This window comes from Ursus arctos, unplaced genomic scaffold (assembly GCF_023065955.2).
Source record: "Ursus arctos isolate Adak ecotype North America unplaced genomic scaffold, UrsArc2.0 scaffold_19, whole genome shotgun sequence".
In the NCBI taxonomy this organism is placed as follows: Eukaryota; Metazoa; Chordata; class Mammalia; order Carnivora; family Ursidae; genus Ursus; species Ursus arctos.
In genome coordinates, this window is record NW_026622863.1 from 215,376 (window position 1) to 236,178 (window position 20,803).

A 20,803-nucleotide genomic window follows, 5' to 3' on the forward strand; every position below is an offset into this window, starting at 1 on the left:
GGTCAACGAGATAACCCTTCCACAGTGAGGACTCTAGATGACACCATTTCTATGTACTGAGCGTTCTCTGTGTGCCAGGCTCAGTGCTCACTGCTTCCTAGAACAAGGTATGTGCTTCCATCATTCATAGAAATGGAGCTGAGGCCCTCTGCACACTTAGCCTGTGACACGCACCAAGAACTCCGCCCCAGAACAGATGACATTTGACCCCACTGGATGGGGAAGACTGGGCTTTCCCTACGCCTGCTATCGGTCTGCGTGTCAACAAACCCTGCTTGTCCCCAATTCACCACACGCACCAGAGTCCAGAGAACACGGATTTAATGAGACGGCAGCCGCGGCATCATTACAACGGGATATCCCTACTGCTCTTCTGTGAAGGGCTGGCCATGCAAACCAGGTCTTTGGCGGGCTCTTGTACCGTGCTGTGGACTCCCAGATCCACACATGATTTTGTTTAAAGACTCTGCCACTCAGAAAGGGTGGGTGGAAATATTGGGGAGGAGGAAATGGGGGTAATTAAAAAGAAAAGGGAGCCAACTCTTCGTCCAGCAGATGCCAGCACATGAACGCTTCCTATGGACACAGTGATTGTAACTGGAAGAATGTGATGTCCACTACACAGCCGATTCGGGAATGGCCAATATCCTCATGACAGAAATGTAATGCAGTGGTGCGAAATGTGCAGATCTGGGGGGTGTAGGGAAAAGGCGTTTGGCCCTTAAGCCCCTCTTCAGCCCTAGAAAGGAAGGGGAAGCAGGACGGGGACCTGTCGTTGACCCAACTTCAGCAGTGTTTGCTTCTCGCCGTTACCCTGAGTCAGATCAGAACACACCGCAAGAGGGCTGCCTACAGCCACCACGTGAGGCTTCTCTGATGGTGCAGAGAAGTGAGGAGGAGGGGACACTATCTATATCCACCCCTCTAATCGGCCAGCAAGCTAAGCTGACCTTTCTGCTGCCAGTCACAGGTCACGGATACCCAAGTGGCTATGTTCCACCACCCAACTGCGCGTGTCAACCGTGCACGTAACAGCCAAGCACAGTCTGGGCAAGAGGGCAAAAAAGACTGAGGGCCACGTCCTGAAACGTCCTCCTCCCACAGGCCTCCCCCTCTATGGCGGGGTCTCTAAAGCATGAAGCATCCCTCCAAATACCGAGGCCGATGCTGGCTCCCCCAGTGAAGAGCTGCGGGTTCTCCTCCTCTGTCCAGGGGTTCCATTCATCAGCTGGTATACAGGACCTTCCATGCCCCAGTCTTTCTGCACACCCTCTGGGATTCCTGCCCGAAGCTCCCGAGTAAATATTCCCAGTGCCTGACCTCAGGCCCCCAGACAAAAGGCCACTGGCTGGTGGTGGTCTGTGAGCTGTCCAGAGCCCTCCACCAGCACATGGAGCTCCTCAGGCAAATAGGCCAACTGCAGCCAACCCTGTTGCCTAACCTAGAACCTCCCCCAGGGTCACAGTCCCTGCTCCACACTGGGAAACAGGACAGCCTCTTCCAACTGGACCCCCAACCACCCAGCCTGGAGCACCACGGTAAACTGCGGAGCAAAGGCAGGAGCAGTGGTCCACCCAGGGGGAAGAGCTTCACGGCCCCCTTCCCTCCATGTTGTACAGAAGTGGGAACCCCCTGGACTGGCCCTGTTGGAGGAGAACCCAGGGAGAGAGAACCTCGAGAGGCAGGAGCAGGGCCCTTGGGAGACAGTCGTGAACAAACCCAGTTGGGATCAACTACAAGTCCCCACACAAGGGGCTAAGGGGATGGGGGCCTCCAGGTAGATCCAAACCATTCGTTGCAGATAGAACTCAGGCCAAGCCTGGGCGTCTGCAACCATTCGTTGCAGATAGAACTCAGGCCAAGCCTGGGCGTCTGCAACCATTCGTTGCAGATAGAACTCAGGCCAAGCCTGGGCGTCTGCAACCAGCATTCCCAGGGCTTGTCAGCCACTCCTCCAAAGCCCTCTGGGGGTTGTCAGCGTGGCCAAAGCCCAGCGGCTTGGCCCCAAGTGCCTCCCCAAGGCTCTTCGCCACAGGGGCGGTGAGAAGCCCTTCCCCACTTCCCTTCTTATGGAGCCCTACAGCCTTCACAGCAACACACCCAGGAAAGAGCCAGGCGAGACTGCCCGAAGTCCCAGCAAGTGCCTGAGAGAGGGATGATGGTCCTCCTGGTGCTGCTTACACCCCTCTGGCCCAGCACAGGCGAGAGGTCCAGGGGCTGCACCCTAGGGGTCTCCAGAACACAAGAAACACCTTTGGCAACGACCAGCAGGTTGGATACCAGAAAGGCCTGGGAGGGGTGCCTGTTGCTCTAGGGTTCCACGTCTGGACCAGGCTCCTGGAAGAGCGACTGCTTCCGCAAGGTGAGCCGAGCACATTTGGGACACGTGGTGGAGTTGTCATAGTAGCAGTCCCTGGGGACAGGGAGGGTGGGGTCAGCCTCAGCAAGGGTCTGGGCTCTCTGCATGTGAGATTCTACCACTGAGCTTTCCCAGACTTCATCGGTCAGGCCCTTCTATCCCCCTTCTTCAGATGGGGAAACAGAGGCAGTTTCTCCCAGAGGGCAGGGGCCGGGTCTCCACCCAGGTGCACCCAGGCGTGAGGTCGAGTGCCTCAGTGCAGGCCCCTCCTACAGGGTCCACACCTGCTAGCTGGTTACCATCCGACTTCTGCTTGGAGCTCTCGGTCTCTCGGCTCCCCTACCTGTTCTTACCACCACTGCACAGAGCCTCCACTGGGACCCCGGGGGTGCACGGGGTCCTGGGGACTGCTGTGCCACAGAATCGACAGCTGGAGCGTTCGCTTTTTCCTACCGTCCTTTCTGTGACAGCAGTCCCGGTCTGCAACATCAGTGCGTGCTAGGACGGACAGCAAGTGCCTGACAGAAGTCCACGTGGACAGAAATGGGAGGTGCCTGTCTGAGTCCAGGGTGAGGCATCATGCAGGGCCCGCAGGCACACATCTATTACTAGTAACCGTATTGATGATTCTTCCAATGTGTGTGTGTGATTTTTACAAACATCCACTAAGTCTTTTTGTCATAAATGCTTATGTTGTTTGAACCTAAGTACTTAGTAAAAATGTGAGGTATTTCTTTTGGCCTAGGGATGACTGAAAAAATCACTGAGACACTGGGGGTGCCAGGAACTGGAAAGTTGAGGGACCCCTGGCCTCCACTACATCTCAGGTCTGGTGGACAAGGGAAGCCAGTGAGACGCCAGGCGCGCATCTGGGGTCTGGGCTGCACCCCTCCCCACCCCTCCCCCCACGGCAGGGAGCCCCCACGCCTGGCCTGAGGGTGGGTCGGGGCCATGCTGACCTGTGGAAGACCGCAGAGCAGTCGGTGCACACGGACGTGTGGCTGTCGAAGGGGAAGAGCACGTCACCCTCTCGGCAGAGCTCACACACGAAGCCCTTGGCCTGACACCGCTGGGGGCGACAGTGCAGGGCGGAGGGCAGGTCAGCGCCTGCTCCAAAGGGCACCCGAGGCCAAGGACACACTGGGCCAAGCTGCTCGCCCGCCCGCCCTGCCCCGGGGACTGGGAGCGGACGGAGAGGCCCCCTGGTCTGCGGGAGGCGGCCCACCTCGCAGTCCAGCTTGATGTGCTTGGCGAAGAGTGTGTGGGTCTCCGTGAGCGAGCAGCTGAGGCGGCCCGTGTGCGCGTCCAGCAGATCCTGCACGGAGTACATCTCATCGTTCTCCACGAAATGCTGCCGGTCCTGGAGCTGTGGGTCCCGGCAACCGTGACCCCCAACACTGGGTCAGGGCCCCTTCCGCTGCCCACCCACCGACACTCCCGTCCTCCAGGCCCTCGGGTGCTCACGGAAGCAACAGATGGTGTCGGTCTCCGGGCCTCCTACTGCGCTCCCCCAGCCACACGGCCGCCCCGCTGCTCCCAGCACAGCAGGCACACCTGCTCCCAGGCCTCACCCTGTTTGCCACCTCCTTTCCCTGCTTTGGCTTGTCCACAGACCTTAGCACCTCCTGACTCTTGATTTTTCTTCCCCACCTGAAGAGAGGACACGGATTCCTGCCTGTTTTGTTCCCTGCTCCCTGGGATCTAGAACAGTGAATACCCATGGATGTTTGTTGAACAGATCCATAGGTGAGCCTCGAAAAGTGTGTTTGCGGTCAATCCTGCCTGAGCAGGACTGTGCCTGGTCCGCTGCATGGAGACCCAGGTGAGGGCTGCAGAGCGATACCCACTTCCCTCAGTGATGGAATCAGAGAACACTTTTGTGGACAGAATGTTTGCTCACTGCAGACCTAGTGCTCCTTGGGACAGAGCAGGGGAGACCCTGTGCTAAAGCACGGCACACACGAGCTATGAAGTCACAGGAAAAAGGCTTGGGCACGGGGCGTCCTCACCGCCCTGGCTCTCCATTTCCCCCTTGCCTCTCCCTCCCCGATTCCCGGCTCCCACTCGGGCCAGTGGCCTGACCTGCAGCAGCAGACGAGCCTCCATGGCCTCCTTGCAAGTAATGAAGTAGGGCTTCATGAGCAGGATGTCCTGACGCAACTTCTGTGGACGAGAGGGGCAGGTCAGCATTCTCAGCCAGGCCAGGGCTGCGCCGTGGCATGTCTGGGACCAAGGGGGCTGGCACTCCAGGTCAGGAGGAGACAGAAGGTGCCTTCACATCCCCCAGGATAGTCCCAGACCTGAGAGCTCCAGCCAAGCTCAAGTTCGAACCACAGCTTCCAGGCCAATGCCCCCCCAAGGGGCATTTACCCTCAAACACGTACAAAAAAGAGAAAGAATAATGTTGTATGTTAATTATATTGAAACAATCTTTTGGATACATTGGGTCATATAAAATATACTATTAAAATTAACTTTACCTGTTTTTCATTTTTCTTTTTAAAGATTTTATGTATTTATTTGTAAGATTGCACAAGCAGGGGGAGCAGCAGGCATACGGAGAAGCAGACTCCCGGCTGAGCAAGGAGCCCGATGTGGGGCTTGATCCCAGAACCCCAGGATCATGGCCTGAGCCAAAAGCAGATACTTAATCAACTGAGCCACCCAGGCATCCCTGCTTTTTACTTTTTTTAATGTGGCTACTAGAAAATTTCAATGTCCCTCTGGGCCTAGTACCCTATCGTGGCCGGACACTGCTCTAGGGTCTTTAACCCTGAGAACAGCGGAGGGGCCCCCATGAACCTCAGCAGGGGCATCTGTCCTCCGCTCCCCGGACACATGGGGAGAGCAAGGTCCACCCTCACCCCTGCCCCCTCCAGCCTTACCCGGATCTCCACCAGCTCCTCCACATAGTTGAACAGCAGGGGGTTGATCTCTCGGAGCCTGAGCACTGGCCGAGACACCATCAGCGCCAGGTAGCGCATGCTGCTGCGGGACACCTGGGGGACGTGGTGGAGGGGCACCTCCAGCATTACACACACCACCACCCCCAGAACCATGCTCCCCCCAGCCTGAGCCAGGCCTGAGCACTGGCCCTCCCTCCCTGGGGCTCCATCTCCTCCCCTCCCAGCCCAATCTCCCCCCAGCCTCTGCACCACCCTTGCCCCCTTCCCCCCCCCCTTGCCTTGCGTGGCTCAAAGTCCCAGTTGTGCACGATGCGCGCAGGGATGACAGCCAGGTCATTCCAGTGGCAATGGCTGCAGTAGTACTGGCCCGTATAGTCACACTGCCGGGCCTCGCTGGGCACGCCCCCTGTAGAGGGGACGGGTCATTACAAAGCCGGGGCTGCCTTCAGGGTCCCTGACAGGTTAGAAGCCACATAATGCATAGAAAGCAGACGGGGTGGGGTGGGGGGGACAGCTGACCTGGGAGGTTCCACCCTTCAGACCTGACACAACCTCTTCTCAGCCACAAGACCTGAAGCAGATCAAGGCACTCTGCTACCCTCAGTTTTGTCATCTGTAAAATGGACCCCCACCACAGGAGTGCTGCGAAGACCCCATGAATTAACATTAATAAATCTCTGACACATGGCACATGAATGATAGCCTGTGATTTTTCCCGTCTAGGTGGGCTTTCTGTGATAATGGGGCCACACGGGAGGCTGAGTCCCGGCCAGCCCTGTGGGGACCCTAGGTGACCTGGGCTGGAACCTCAGTCTGCTTGAGTGGGAAGTGAGAAGGTGCCGGTAGCAGCCACTTGTCACTTCCCAAGGAAAGAGAGCAGGACATCATCCACAGGACCCCAGGTGTCCCGAGCTGTCTGATTTACCCAATTTTCTCACACCTGCCCAAAGCAGCCTCCCTCACCCTGCACCCGTTGCTTCCTGGGGCACTCACGCAGAGAGATGGGCGCCCGGCACTCCGCACAACGGTAATCTTGGCTGTCCAGCCCTGTCTCAGGGCAGATGTTCAGCTCATATTCAGCCTGGTGGCTGACTTTGGAGCGCACACAGGGCTTGGAGATGAGGTTCAAGCACTTGCTGTGACATCGGTAATAACACCCTGGGGTGGGGGGACCAATATTGTGCCTTTCAGAAGTGGAGGGCATCCTGGCCTTCAGCTCTACCCCAATTCCCACGTCAATCTGGGAGCTTCTCGAGACCCCACTGTAGGTCCCAGCACTTCAAAGACCTTGTCAGTCCCCATCCCAAGCCTTGCCCTGGGGTCGCTTGCAGACCTTCCTCCTCAACTCCCTAACCCTCAAAGGCATCAACTCACTCCATCTAAAGGAAATTCTTGCTCTTCCTTAACAAACCCACCTCCCACTCGTGGTTTTCCCACATCAGATTTCAGTGACTCCATCTTTCCACCTCCTGAGACTAAAATTTGCAAAGTCATCTCAACCCCCATTTATGCCTGTTTCCAGCCCTTCAGCTAGTGCTGCACCTGGACACTTCCTACCCAAAACACTCCACCCCGATCAGAGGGCCATCATCCTCCCCTCCCCCTCTCCACTCCTTCCTTCAGTCCATGCTCAGCTCAGCGGCCAGAGGGGTCCTTTTAAAACCCAGGCATGTCCAGCCCTGACCTGTGGCCCCCAGTGCACTTACAGAAAAGTACCTCTGAGCCCACCTCGACCAACCTCCTCTCAGGTGTAGTGCCCCAGCCACACTTCTCTCTGCTCCACACTGAAGACACTGGACACACACCAGCCACAGGGCCTCCCCCACAGGACCATTCTTCCCCAGACAGACTCCTGCCTTACTCCCTGACTTCCACGTTTTGCTTGAATGTCGCATGATGCCTTTTCGTTCCAACCTAAAGTCACACCCATCACACTCCCTAACCCACACTGTTTTCTTTCCTTATTTTTCTTCAACGTACTATGTTGTTCAACACACCCTATGCTCATTCGGAACAGCACCATCCACAGGAATTCTCTGCAAAAATGGGAACGTCCAACATGGCAGCCACAGCCTCGGTGGCTATTGAGATCGCACAACTAAGGAACTAAGGAGGTATTTAAATTTAAATTGGAATAGCCACATGTGGATGTGAGCCTGGTGAAGGCAGGAGTTTGGTCTTTTGTCCCTTGTTTTATCCCAGGTAGTCCACAGGCTCAGTACACACTGAGGACACTGCAGAGAATTCACCAGAACACAACCCAGAGCTGCCAGGTCTCTGCGCTGCCCTGGGGACCAGGACTGCCCACCCACAAGCAGGTCTGGGTGTTGGCCCACCTGTGCAGGTGTACCAGGTCTGAATGAGCCCCCAGATAATGGTGTTACACTTGTCACAGGTTTGCTTGACACTCTTGCTCTTCTCCTTGTAGAAACGGTGCTCCAGGAGGACTCGGATGTTGGGCTCATCCTCATTGGGGTCCTGGAGAGAGGCCCGGGAGGGTCACAGGTGAGCCTGCTGAAACTCCTTTTCCTTCCCATGAACCCCTTTACCTATTTCTTCCAGGTACTACTTACAGCAGATATTGTGAGTTTCCCCCAATGTCAAACCCCCTTTTCCTTTCAGCAACGGAACTCCCCAGTAATCAGTCAGGCCTGGACCACCCAGACAACAGACTGACTTTCCCTACACCCAGGTGCTGTCCTGGGGTGATGTTAGGGTCACGGGTGTGTGAGCAGGAGTGATAAGGCTTTCTCTTCCTTCCCATTTTTTTTTTTCTGCTAAGTACAGACCCAAAGGTGACATGGGGCCATCTTGGATTCTCCACAAGGACTGGCAACGCAAAAACACAGAGGGCCTGAGATCCCTGACGCCATTAGCTGCCATATGCGCCCTAGGTCACCTGTGGGGTCTCCACATGCGTAAAATTACACATCATTCCTCTAAGCCACTGTGTTTTGGGGTGTCTCTGTTACCACAGCCTTACTTAAGCTCTAATGAATATTCTGTTTTGTAAATTCCCAGGGACTCGGAGCCAGAGCAAGCAGGGCGGCAGCAAGTTACAGACATACCCATTCAAGGCCTGAGTTACGTGCACCCCCAGGAGGCATAACCCTTACTGCTGTTCCTTCGTGAAACACTCAGGAAGCCCCTCCCGCCCCCCAAACCAGGTCATGAGGTTCAAGGACAGCCTTCCCTCACGTCCTCGAGCTGCAGGGTGGGCGTGGGCCTGTCATGGTGAGACGAACAGAGAGAGCCTGCACGTGGGGTGAAGGCCCACCTCTGCCCCCAGCTTTCCGGATAGCTTTCTATCGTAGCCCCTCGGCCTCTAGAAGGGGAGACTTCACTCTCACATGGCTCCAGGGGCCTCCATGGCAGGGAGGCCGGCACCCACCTTCAGCTCCTGGAGCTTGAGCCGAAGGTGAATGAGCCTCACCACAGCGTCCTTCTGCTTCTCCGACTGCTCAGGCAGCTCCAGAATCACCTGCTTGCACTCCTCGATAGCCTGCCGCAGCTGCTCAATGTCAGAAGCCAGGAACAGACCCTGCCCGGGGTGGGGGTGGGGGGCAGGTGACAGCGTCAGATGTCTACCCTGCACGCTCTCCACTCGATCGCAAGCCCAGAGCCGACCTCCCCGCTCCTCGCTTGCCTTGATGAAGAAACAGGCCTGGAGGGAGGGGCCGAGGACTGGCTCAAGGGCCAGGAAAGTTAACAGCACAGGCAGGAACCACCCATGCCACCTGCCCCCACCTGGACCTGTCTACTCACCGGCCTCTGAAAACCTAATTCAGGATGTTTTTCAAAACACAACTTCCTTCTTTTAGAAACCCAGCCACTTTTCTGGCTATGCTATTTTGCTTACTTCTACAGAGTTTCCTCTTGGATGAAAGCTGGGGAAATGACAATTTGCCTGTCATGAAGGAGAGGAAGTGGCCTCCAGCTTAATCACCAAGCCCAGAGATGCCCCAGGCACCCACCCACCCCTAGCACCAGCACCTCACAAGGACTCAGGGCCAGGACCCAACAGAGGCCCTGGGCTCAGGACCCTGCTGTCACTAGGGAAGGAAGACAGGCTTAAGTCTGAGCAGGGGAGTTGAGGCTGATCTCACCCCAGAAAAGGGACAACGCTGCCCTAAGGAGCCGCCCCCCACCTCCAGGAGACCAGGCAGAGAGGAGGGGACACCCCTACTCTGCAAGCTCAGTGTGTGGCCCAGAGGTGGGGCTCAAAAATGTCTTTAATGAAGATACAAAACACAAACACAAAATGAAAAGTCAATGAGAACTGGGGCTTCTGGGTGAATCTTTTTTGATTTCAGTTACATTAGAATGTTTCTACGTTTCTCCCAAATAAAATTTGAAGATACTTTGCATAAAACTAAAATATTTTCAAACTTTTAAAAAGAGATTATTAGAGTCCTTTAATTAAAAAAAGAAAAAGCTTCAACAGAATAAAAAATTGAACAGAGGAGAGTGGCCCTGCGGTCCTTCCCTCACCCTGCTGCAGAGTCACAGGAACCCCAGGACCCAGATGGAGCCAATCCTCATGTCTGCCTCCCAGGAACCAGGAACATGGGAAGAGGGACGGCCCCACACAAAAAGAGCAGCTTCAGGTCCCAAACCCCAGGTCAGATGGTCTTCTCTGGCCCCCAAACAGTTTTTGGAGATGGGAGTCAGGTGTCATGTAGGTCTCAGATTCAAGGCCCAGGAGCCCCAGCTGAGCTGGATTGGCCCTGCTGCCGGAGGATGGGGTGACAAGGAAAGGGCCGACTTCTCCTGCCTTGGGGGCTCACCCAGTGCCCCTCCCACTCCAGGCCCAAACCTTACCACAGGGCGGGAGAAGTGGTCCTCAGATAAGCCCAGATCCATCACTCGCTCAGTGCAGCAGAACTCTGGCTCTCCAGGGGGCAGCTCAAGCAGGGCCTCTGCAGAGGGTACAGGTATGGAGGGCAGCAGAGAGAGAAAGAAAAACCTGCCTTTCCCCCAGGAGTAGGTTGGGTTGGGAAGGACCATAGGGAACCGGAGAAGCCCACAGGAGGTGCTGAGGCAAGCCAGGCCCTGCCCTGGTATCTGCCCTGTTTGCATTTGCAAAGAAACCCATAGCCTGTACAAATAAGAGAGAGCCATTCAAAAAGATGAGGTGAGGGGAAAAAAATCTAAAAATAAAACTAAAAAAAAAAGGAAAGAAACCAAGAAGATGAGGGGGTTACCCATGGTGCTAAGAGAGGTCCACAAAACGGTATTTCAGAAACATCTAAATTTCTTTTTTTTTTTTTTTTAAGATTTTATTTATTTGAGAGAGAGAGACAGAGAAAGCACAAGCAGGGGAAGGGGCAGAGGGAGAGAGAGTCTGGATAAGCAGACTCCCCGCTGAGGCTCAAGCCTACGACTCTGGGATCACGACCTGACCCCGTCAGACACCCAACAGACTGAGCCACCCAGACACCCCAGAAACATCCCAATTTCTAGGGCCTCCCTGATATGTGCATATATGGACTCAAGGGTGCTGGACGGTTGCACAACAGAATTTCTGAACCCCCGTGTGGACTCTAGAGGTCTCTGCGTGTGTGCACACACCCTGAATACCCCTACTGACTGCATGTGCGGCTCCTAGAGCCCCACCTTCCTGACCCCAGAGGAGCTGAGCCTCTGTCCAGGCCATTCCATCCTCTCCCTGACCAGATCTTAGCTCTGACTTCCCTCCCCAAATATTCCCTGAGTGAGTATCCGCTGTGTGCTGAGCCCTGGGACGCAGCAGTAATGTGAGTCACAAATACCTCCTCTCAGGAGTGTGTGTCTTAATGGGGCCACAGAACAGGCAGAAAGGGGTTTGTGCAGAGGAGAAAAGGGAAGTGGCCAGCAAGGGGCCCAGGTACTTGGGAAAGCCAGCATGCTCCATGGGAAGACCTAGGAAGAGGATGGGGGACCAAAGTGAGGGGTCAGATTGCCCACTCAGCCTTCCTCCCAGCACCTACCTTCAGAAGCGACTTCTGGGGCCTCCTCACTGGCCCTCTGCTCATGCTGCCTCGGCCCAAGCTCCTTGTTGAACGGGTTGAGGTGGGCCTGCCGGAACCGGGCCAGCTTCTCATCATATTCCATAGCATCCCACCTGCAGGGCAGGGTAGGGCAGAGATGAGCACCCAGCTCCTAGACTCACTGCATTCCCATCCCCTTCCTGAGCGCCTGGGGTTGCAGAGGGGATGCCTGGCCTCCTTCACTCCCCCAGGAGGGTCCAGGTGGAATACCCCCCAACATGGCCGCCATCCTCTGCCCCTCACCCAGGCCCCCAGTGGTGGCATCCCCTCAGTAACAGCAACCCACCTGGGGCACGCAGATGGAACAAAGAGATCCAGGAGTGGGACACGACCTACCCAAGAGTACCCAGCCAGTCTGGGACCTAGGCCCCTACCTCCCAGTACAGGGTCTTCATTCAGCCCTGGTCCAGCTATGTGCTCAGTGCTGAGAAGGAAAGGCTTGGGTGCTCCCATGAGACAAGACCTCCCAGGACTCAGGTCCTTACTTCTGGCCCCGAGCAGGGATGTTCCTTTTCTGTCAGAGCACCCCAAAACGACAGCCCCTGAGCAGAACCACCAGTGATGACTGTCAGAGGTCAAAGTGCTGGACACTCTGGAGCCAATGCCAGGGTCCAGGCCTGCTGGGCCACCTGTAGTGTGGCCTTGGGCAGGACCCATCTTCCGGGTGCCCCAAGGAGCTCCACATCTGTGCCGGCACGTGGAGAAGACTCCGTGAACGCTCGTTAATCATCACGTAGGCCAGCATGGCATCTCACTGACCTGGATTCCCTCTGATGCTCTATGTGTGCTTGAGTTAGGCATGGCCCCCACCTCAGGGTCCCAGGAAATAGGAATTGCCTAGTTCACCACCTGGTACTGCTCTCCCCTCCCAAGAGCTCAGAGAGCCGCAGGACACACAGGGCTGATGGCTCCTGAGAGGGTGAAAGGGGCTTTGACTGGGGGGAGTGGTTTGCATCCCAGGTCTTCCCACTTCCTTAGCCTCTCTGCCTCCAGGGTGACATGAGTTCATAGGAAGTGAGCTGTTTAATACTTTGTAGTAAGTGCCAGGTATTAGTTATGCTTTCTCTGTACCTGTTTAGTCTAAAATGATTTGTGATTATCAAAGAGAAGCCAATGACTCCTATCTGCGCCCCTTCCAAAAAAAACAGAACTGATCCCAGACAGGACAGCCTTGACAAGAGTCATCCCCAGCCCTGCCCAGTGTCAGCTGCCCTGCATCTGGGTCAGAAACTCCCACACGAACAGTGGGACCTGTCCTACCTGTTTGACCTCTGTGGTGGGGATGTGGGTTAGGGGAGTTCCAGTCTGACAAAACCCAGCACCTGGGTCAAAACAGGAGAGGACACAGATGCCATGGGCTATGGCCTTAAGCCTCCTCTCTCTCATTACCTGACAGCTTTGGGCAGCTCACTCAGGGTGGTTGGGCCCTGATGACCAGTACCTCTCCAATTGATGGGTGTCACAGTGTCCTGGGAAGCACCCAGAGTACAGGACAGACCCAGCTGTGCCGGGACTCACTCACCCTATCTTCCCTAGTGGCGACAAAGATTCTTTGCCTGACCAGACTGTAGTCAGGTTCCCGAACTTTCTCCTATACCATCTGTGCCCCTCCTGTAAAATCCAGTTATAGCAAGAACCCTGCTACATCAGTTTAGCAAGAGTTCCCCACCCTGATACCCAGTCATCCTCAAATCTGGTATCACCCCCAGGTGACATCTGATCACCCTGGCCTGCCCTCAGCAGAGATCTTGTCAGGTCAGTTTAGCCAGACTCCCCACTCAGCCCTGATGTTTCCTCTCAGCAAGTTTCCATCCACTGATTTTACCCTGCTCCTTGGCTATAAACTCTCACTTGCCCGTGCTGCATTCCGAGTTGAACTCAGTTCCATACCAAGGTCTCTTTTCCCTACTGCAACAGTCTTCTATAAAATCTGCACTAGCTATTTTAACAGCAGTCCAGATCTGTTTTTTCTTGCTTGACTGGGTGTGGGGAGCTGGATTTTTGGCTTGTGGTGATTTCCCAGCCTCCCTATAGTTAGATGTGGTCACGCGACTATGTTATAACCAATGGAATTTAAACAGAAAGATCTTGTAGGAATTTTTCTTAAAAGGAGGCACTGCCCCTCTTCAGTTCTTCCTACCTCTTGCCACCTGGGATGCAGATGTAATGGGTGGAGCTGGAGTAGCCACCTTGGGTTTGACATAGAAGCCCTGGGCAACTTCACCCCAGGCTTCATTCAACTGACACAGAAATAAACTTCTGTTTAAGCCAGTGTTACTGGGAGAGTGATTTCTATCTCCTACATCTGAAACAGACCCTGACTGATCACCCCAAGAGCCTCGTGGAAATAAAATGAATTGGTGCTATTCAAATCCCAGATCCTCAACTCATAGCTGATATGTATGGTCTTGGGCGAATGCCTAAACCTTTCTTTGCTTTTCATTTCTCATGTTTCAAATGGGAGAAATAATAGTACCCACTGCATAGGGTTATTATGATGATTAAATTAGTTAATACAAAGCACACACTATGCACCCAATAAATATCAGCTACAGCTTACTATTATCATTGTTACTAATGTTATTAAGAATCAGATAGCCCTGGGTGCCTGGGTGGCTCAGTCGGTGAAGCGTCTGCCTTCAATTCAGGTCATGATCCCAGGGTCCTGGGATCGAGCCCCACGTCAGGTTCTCCACTCAGCAGGGAGCCTGCTTCTCCCTCTCCCTCTGCCTGCTGCTCCCCCCGGTTGTGCTCTCGCTCTCTGTCAAATAAATAACTAAAATCTTAAAAAAGAATCAGATAGGCCTGATTTAAATCCTGGGTCTCCCAGTGATGAGCTGCGTGACCCTATTTTCTTGCCCACAAATAAGGAAGAATACCTACCTCCTGGGGTGGGTACAAGGACTAAGTATGTACTTATATACATCAGGGGAACCCATAGCCCAGAACTGCTGCTAGGCAAGCTGTCACTATCGTCACATGATGACCAGCCCAACCCCAAGCAAATTCTCCACATTTTAAACTATGGCCAGAGGAGCCTAAAGGCAGGAACACTTCTGCTCCTCCCAACAGCTCTCCTCTGGGCGGGAAGGTCCCCTGGAAAAAGCATCTTTCAATCGCCTCCTTATGGGCAGTGCCAGCTCCAGGCCTGGCATAGAGGCCATGGTCATCTGCCCTCTCTCAGCCCCAGTCTCTCTCCTGCCAAGCTGGAGAATCATACTTCCCTCAGGGTCTCTGAGGGCAGACAAGTGGGGTTCCAACACAAGCCCAGGGGATGCAGGACCCAGCAGCTGACTTGGCTCCACGCCCCATTGCCCCACCAGGTTCACCCCTCAGAGAGCCCAGGATCCCACCTCTGCCCTCCTCCAGAGACTCCCCTTCTCTGTCAGGGGAAGAGAGGGGAGGACGAGACAACTTAGCAATTCAAGGGAACCTCAGAATAAAGCCCAGGGGCTATTGAGGCTATTCTCACCCAGGCTCACTGGAGGTCCCTAGAATTCTCCCTGGAGGGGACAGGGGAGAAGGTACATCCTATTTTCTCGTACCTGGAAGGAGACCTGGCAGGACTCTGCCGGGAGCAGGGGCAGGGTCACTGCCTCTTTAAGGGTTACTTGCCACTGAAGCCAGACTCAGGAGGGAGCCACCCCCAAGAGATATCTCCCGCAACAACAACTACAGGCAGACACTCTGGGGACCCTCACCCACCCGCTATGAGTAGGCGCGGGCCTCTTCTACCACGCCCATCCATTCCCTAGGTGAGGAAACTGAAGCCCGGCATTCCCGGAGGGTGGCAAGCCCTGGGAGCCGCCGCGGGCCTCACGAATCCCGCACACAGCGCGTGTGGACGGCCGGAAGCGGTGACACTGCCAACCGGGGGCCGGGGAGGGAGGAGTCCCCCTCTGGGCTGATAAACCTGCCCGAGCAGGGTGGGAGGCAGCGCAGGTCCCCGGTGCCCCCCAGCGCCCCAGTTGAGGACGGGAAGGTCGGAAACCCGCCTCGAGCGCGGGCGGGGGCCCTGGGCGAGCTCCTCAGCCCCTGCGCCCTCGGGAGAGGGGGCTCCCCGAGCTCCAGGACGCGGCGGGCGCAGACAGGCCCCGAGGGTCGAGCGCCCCTGTTCCCTCCACCCCCAGCACCCCCGCCCCTCACCTGGCCCTCCCAGACTCCCCCCTCCGCCGCTCACCTGACCGCCGCCGCCCTCGCTACATTGTAACCCGCCCGGCCGCCCTCGCTACATTGTATCGGCCCCGCCGCCCGCTGCTGCCGCCTGCGGCCCGGAGGCTCATGGCAAGCCGGGGCCCCAGCGTCCGCACCCAGCCCGCGCGCCCTGGCGGCCTCCGCGTCCACCTCCGGGAAATGGGTGACGCTTCATCCCACCTGTTCAAGATGGCATGGCGGACTGCTGCATTTTCTATATTTTCTGTAATCATAGAAGCCATGGTTTAAATAGAAACCACAACACTTAAGAGAAGAAATTGCTGGGGCGTCTGGGTGGCTCAGTCCGCTGAGCGTCTGCCTTCGGCTCCGGTGGTGATCCCCGGGTCCTGGGATAAAACCCTGCGTCAGCTCCCTGTTCGGTGGGTAGCCTGCTTCTCCCTCTGCCTGCTGCTCCCACTGCTTGTGCTCTCTCTCTCTCTCTCTCAAGTAAAATAAATAAAATCTTTAAAAGAAAGAAAGAAAGAAAGAAAGAAAGAAAGAAAGAAAGAAAGAAAGAAAGAAAGAAAGAAAGAAAAGAAAGGAGAAAAAATGGTGGTATTTAATTTCTTCTTAAAAAGCCCAGTGGGTGGGGGGGGGAGGGAACAAAGAATCACTGTGCAGACAGCAGCTGCTGGTGCTCACCTGCACGACCCTATGTGGTGTTCACAGCTGGTGAGGAAGGGACGTGCTGTCATTCTATCCCATCCTACAGAGGAGGAAACTGAGGCACAGTCAGGTTAGGGGAAGGATCGGCAGAGGATGGGTTGGGGGACATTGGAGAAGAATGTGTCTGAAGTAGCTGGTATTATTACTGCTTTCCAGGTGTGGTATGCCCCTGCTTTGTTTCTCTCCATATTCCTCATCACTGCTTGATGCTCTCTGTCTCATAAAATTTTACTCGTTGTCTGTCTCCACCATCACCCCTCCCCCTACCAGAAACCAAGGGCTACAGGTAGGACTTTTGTTCCCTTTCTTCATTGCTTCTTGGCTAGAACAGTGCCTGAACAAAGGTGGTGCTTAGTTACAAGGACTGAGGAAGGGATAAGTACCAGCCTTGAGATGAAGAAGGTTTCACCTGGCAGGTGGCCCACTCCCCAAATGTGCGTTAGCACCAACTGTTGAACTGAGTCAGTATCTGCTGCCCTTGGACTGTGACACAGTGGTGAGAAGACAAGGTCCCAGCACTCAAGGAGCCAGACAGATAATATGCAAAGATGCGAGTTAATAAGAGATGTGATGAGCACCAAGAAAGAAATAAACAGAGTGACAAGGTAATGGACAAGGTCAGGGGAGGAGGACACCATGCTCAGGCTAAGACCCAAAGGGTAAGAAGGTGAGAGGCACAGAAGAGCTGTGGGAAAGCATCCAGAGAGAAACCACAAGCGCAAAGCCCTTGAGGAACTGAAAGAGGCCAGCGTGCCCGTAGAATAGAAAGCAGGCCAGTGTGGCTAGAGTTTGGTAAAAGTGGAAGGCCAGTAAGAGGTGAAGTGAGAGGCAAAGCTGCAGTATTTGTAAACACATTGGCTTTGATTTGTGCCAAGATAGGAGCCATTGGAAGCTTTATTGAAGCCTAACGGACATACAATAAACTGCACATGTGTAGTGTGCAATGTGCTGTTTTGACATAAGTGCACACCTGTGAAACTGTGACTAAGATAGCCAACCTACCTGTCATCGTCAGGTGTTTCCCGTGCCCTTTTGCAGTCCTCCCTCCCTGTCCCCGCCTCTGTCCCCAGGCAACCACGGATCTGTTTTTTTTTTTTTTTAAGATTTTATTTATTTATTCGACAGGATAGAGACAGCCAGCGGGAGAGGGAACACAAGCAGGGGGAGTGGGAGAGGAAGAAGCAGGCTCATAGCGGAGGAGCCTGATGTGGGGCTCGATCCCATAACGCCGGGATCACGCCCTGAGCCGAAGGCAGACGCTTAACCACTGTGCCACCCAGGCGTCCCCAGATCTGTTTTTGATCACTGTGTTGCATTGCATTCCAGAATTTTATAGAGATGGGATCTTATCGTGTGTACTCTTCTTTTGTCTGGCTTCTTTTACTCAGAATAATACTTTGAGACGCTTCCAATTTGTAGCAGGTGTCAGGGGTCAGCTTATTCTCACCGCTGAGTAGGATTCCGTGGTGTGGATGGACCACAGCTGGTTTATCCATTCACCTGTTATGAACATATTTGCTGTTTTCAGTGTTTGCTATTACAAAGAAAGCTGCTATAAACATTTGTGTATAATTCTGTGTGGAAATATGCTTTAATTTCTCCTTGGTAAATACTTGCGAGTGAAATGGCTGGGTTATATGGTAAGTGCATGTTTAACTTTCTAGGAATCTGTAAAACTTTCTCCCATAGTGGTTGTGATGTTTCACATTCCTACTGGTGTCAACAATCCGGTCCCTCCACGTCCTCACAAACATTGGATGTCATCAGTCAGTCTCTCCACTGGAGGATTCTGAGCAGAGTACTGGCATTATTTTCTTTAATTTTCAATTTTATTTGATTGTGGTAAGCACACTTCACATGAGATCTACACTCTTAACAGATTTTTAAGTATGCCATGTAGCATTGCTAACTATAGGCGCGATTTGTGTAGCAGGTCTCTAGAACTCACTCATCTTGCGTAAGTAAAACCGTTACAGTTGACTAGTGGTTCCTCCCTTCCCCCCACCCCTGGAAACCACCACGCCGCTTTGCTTCTATGAGTGTGACTATTTTGAATAACTCACATGAGTAGTGTTCTGCAGTGTTTGTCTTTCTGAGTCTAGCTTATTTCGTTACCATAACGTACTCTAGGTTCATCCATGTTGTTGCATATTGTGGGACTTCCTTCTTTCGTAAGGCTGATAGTATTCCACTCTATATACCAAATATTCTTTATCCATTCATCTGTCAACAAACATTTGGTTTGTTTCCATATCTTGGCTATTGTGAATAGTGCTGCAAGGAACATGGGAGTGCTAATATCTCTTTGAGATTGTGATGTCAGTTATTTTATTTTTTATTATTATTTTTTAAGATTTTATTTGTTTATTTGACAGAAAGAGAGCACAAGCAGGGGGAGCAGCAGGCAGAGGAAGAGGGAGAAACAGGCTCCTCGCTGAGCTGGGAACCTGACGTGGGGCTCAATCCCATGACCCTGAGATCATGACCTGAGCCAAAGGCAGACTCTTAACTGATTGAGCCACCCAGGCACCCCTGATGTCAATTATTTTAGGTAGAAGGGGGGATTGTTGAATCATATGATAGCTCTATTTTTAATTTTTTGAGTAACGTCCATACTGTTCTCCACAGTGACTGCACCATTTCTCATTCCCATAAACGATGTGCAAATGTTCCAGCTTTCTCCACATCATTACCAACATTTGTTGTCTTTTGTTTTTCTGATAACAGCCATCCTAACAGGTACGAAATGGTGTTTCATTGTGGTTTTGATTTGCATTTCCCCTGATGATGAGTAACATTGAGCATCTTTTTTAAAAGTGTGTTTGTTTTCTTTGTTTTAGTAATCTCTACTCCCAGAGTGGGGCTCAAACTCAAAACCCCAAGAGGTGGTGGAATGGTGACGATTCAGCCCCCAACCTCGTCCATTCAAACTGTCGCCCTACCACTGGCAGCTGGACACCCTGGGGCAGTTTCATTTGTCTCTTGCCTCAGTTTCTTCATCTGTAAGCACCTGCTTCCTAGGGTCACATAAGGACCAGGCAAGTGGGTGAAGAGCTCGAGACCACCTGGCCCCCAGAAAAGGCCAGCTGCAGGGCTGCTGGGGGCCCTAGCCTAGGGTTACTGGATTTAGCAACAGACACATAATTGCTTACTATAATCATGCCCCCAAGTGGGGCATGATTTGTCCTTTATCTGAACTTCCAATTTCACTGGACACCCTGTCTTTGCTCTGGCAGCCCTACCCGAGGATGAAGTCATTTCTGAGCCCCTGAGCACTGCTTGCAGGGGACCAGGCAGAGGGTCAGGAAGGGGTGAGGCCTCTCCCTTATGAAGGCTGGGAGTATGCCCAGGTCTGGACACCCCTGGCCCTTCATCTAGGCTGGAATGGACAGATGATGGAATGGACAGATGATGGCAGCCAATGAAGGGGCTGTCCTGAACAACAGCCAAAAGAGTTGTCCACACTGGGTGGTGCTGGGCCAACTGGAGCCCTGTGAAGAGGTTCAAACAAGACTGAGCAGCCACTGAACCGGCCTCTCCTATACCCTCATGCCCATGCGTCTCTGCAAACAAATTCCCCTTATGAATAATAACAGATACATCTAAGAGCACACATTTATGGCCTTTATTATGGGTCACATGCTGTTCTAGCCACTCCCATGTGTATTTCTATTTCCAGTTAATGCATAACAAACCACTCTGAAACTCAGTGGCATAAAGCAGCAGCCCTTTCATTATGCTAAGGGATACTGTGGGTCAGGAACCCATGTAGAGCACAGGGCTGACTTGGGTCTGTCCCTCCAATGTCTGAGATGGAGGGAATGAGGAGAGAAGATACAATGGTGGGAAACAGGACAGACCTAAGTTACTCCTCATAAGAAAGTAAAGCTGGAGGCTCATGGGGAAAAACACCTGGCAGAGAAGGGGTAGGCTGGGAAGGAAAGCAGGAGGCCCCCTGCTACAGAAGAACTCTGGGGAGCAGCAGAGATGAGCTGGGGGCTGGAGGTGCTGGGATCTCACCCGTTCACTTCCCCACATCCCCACCAACACAGTCCCCAGCAAAATGCACACCACACGTTTGTATTAAGTTGGGTTAAGGGCCTGGGGAGGAGGAAAGAGGGGATTGACCTGACAGCCAACTCCACAAGGGCAGGGTGGTCCAGGGAGACCAGGCTCATCTGCGTTCTGGTGGGTGCCAGTCCTCAAGAGCAAAGTACAGTTTTTGGTTATTTTCAGCCAAATGGAGAGGTGCATAGCCATGGGCCAGACACGTGGCTCTGCCACTTGCCAGCTGACAAATGCACTCACTTTTCTGAGCCTTCGTTTCTTTGCCTGTAAGATGTGTACCTCACAGCATCATTGTGAAGGTTAAGCGAGGTATCTGTGTCGAGCTCTCAGGAGAAGGCCCAGTAGGACAATGGACCTGGGGCCCAGTAGGAGCGTCTGTGAATGTCCGGGGCCAGACGGACTTTTGTCAACGCTGTGCAGGTGTCTCAACTCTTTTTGGGCCCAGAAGCCTTGAGAACCTGAGCTGTGGGCACCACTCCCCGCCACTGTGTGGGGGACAGCAACCCTGTGAGGCCCTGGTGGATGTAGGGGCCTCTGCTATAATCTAACCCTTCCTTGGTGGTGAGGACCCAGGTGCTACA

The 20,803-nt window shown here is 53.8% G+C and overlaps 1 protein-coding gene and 1 long non-coding RNA gene across 9 annotated transcripts; one reads left to right on the forward strand and one right to left on the reverse strand.

Moving 5' to 3' along the window:
* Positions 1 to 304: 304 nt before the first annotated feature.
* On the reverse strand, positions 305 to 15,547 carry DEF8 (differentially expressed in FDCP 8 homolog). 7 transcript variants are annotated; one of them, XM_026494530.4, is made up of 12 exons: positions 15,475 to 15,547; positions 11,235 to 11,368; positions 10,087 to 10,184; positions 8,657 to 8,776; positions 7,602 to 7,743; positions 6,259 to 6,423; positions 5,544 to 5,671; positions 5,245 to 5,358; positions 4,442 to 4,522; positions 3,585 to 3,725; positions 3,319 to 3,428; positions 305 to 2,413 (listed from the first exon to the last, which is right to left on the reverse strand). In XM_026494530.4, exons 2-12 carry the CDS (start codon positions 11,356 to 11,358, stop codon positions 2,311 to 2,313), a joined length of 1,326 nt encoding a protein of 441 aa, XP_026350315.1. In that variant the 5' UTR covers positions 11,359 to 11,368; positions 15,475 to 15,547; the 3' UTR covers positions 305 to 2,310. The 7 variants fall into 7 exon arrangements, with proteins under 7 accessions (XP_026350315.1, XP_026350318.1, XP_048079656.1 ...); XM_026494533.4 differs by having other exon boundaries at positions 8,657 to 8,806; XM_048223699.2 differs by having other exon boundaries at positions 3,585 to 3,674; positions 15,475 to 15,535.
* LOC113252117 (uncharacterized) lies at positions 14,931 to 20,196 on the forward strand. Of its 2 annotated transcripts, XR_008960023.1 has the most exons (4): positions 14,931 to 15,049; positions 15,724 to 15,868; positions 18,783 to 18,893; positions 18,995 to 20,196. It is a non-coding gene; the product is annotated as an uncharacterized LOC113252117 (long non-coding RNA). The 2 variants fall into 2 exon arrangements; XR_006408979.3 differs by lacking the exon at positions 15,724 to 15,868.
* The last annotated feature ends 607 nt before the right edge of the window (positions 20,197 to 20,803 follow it).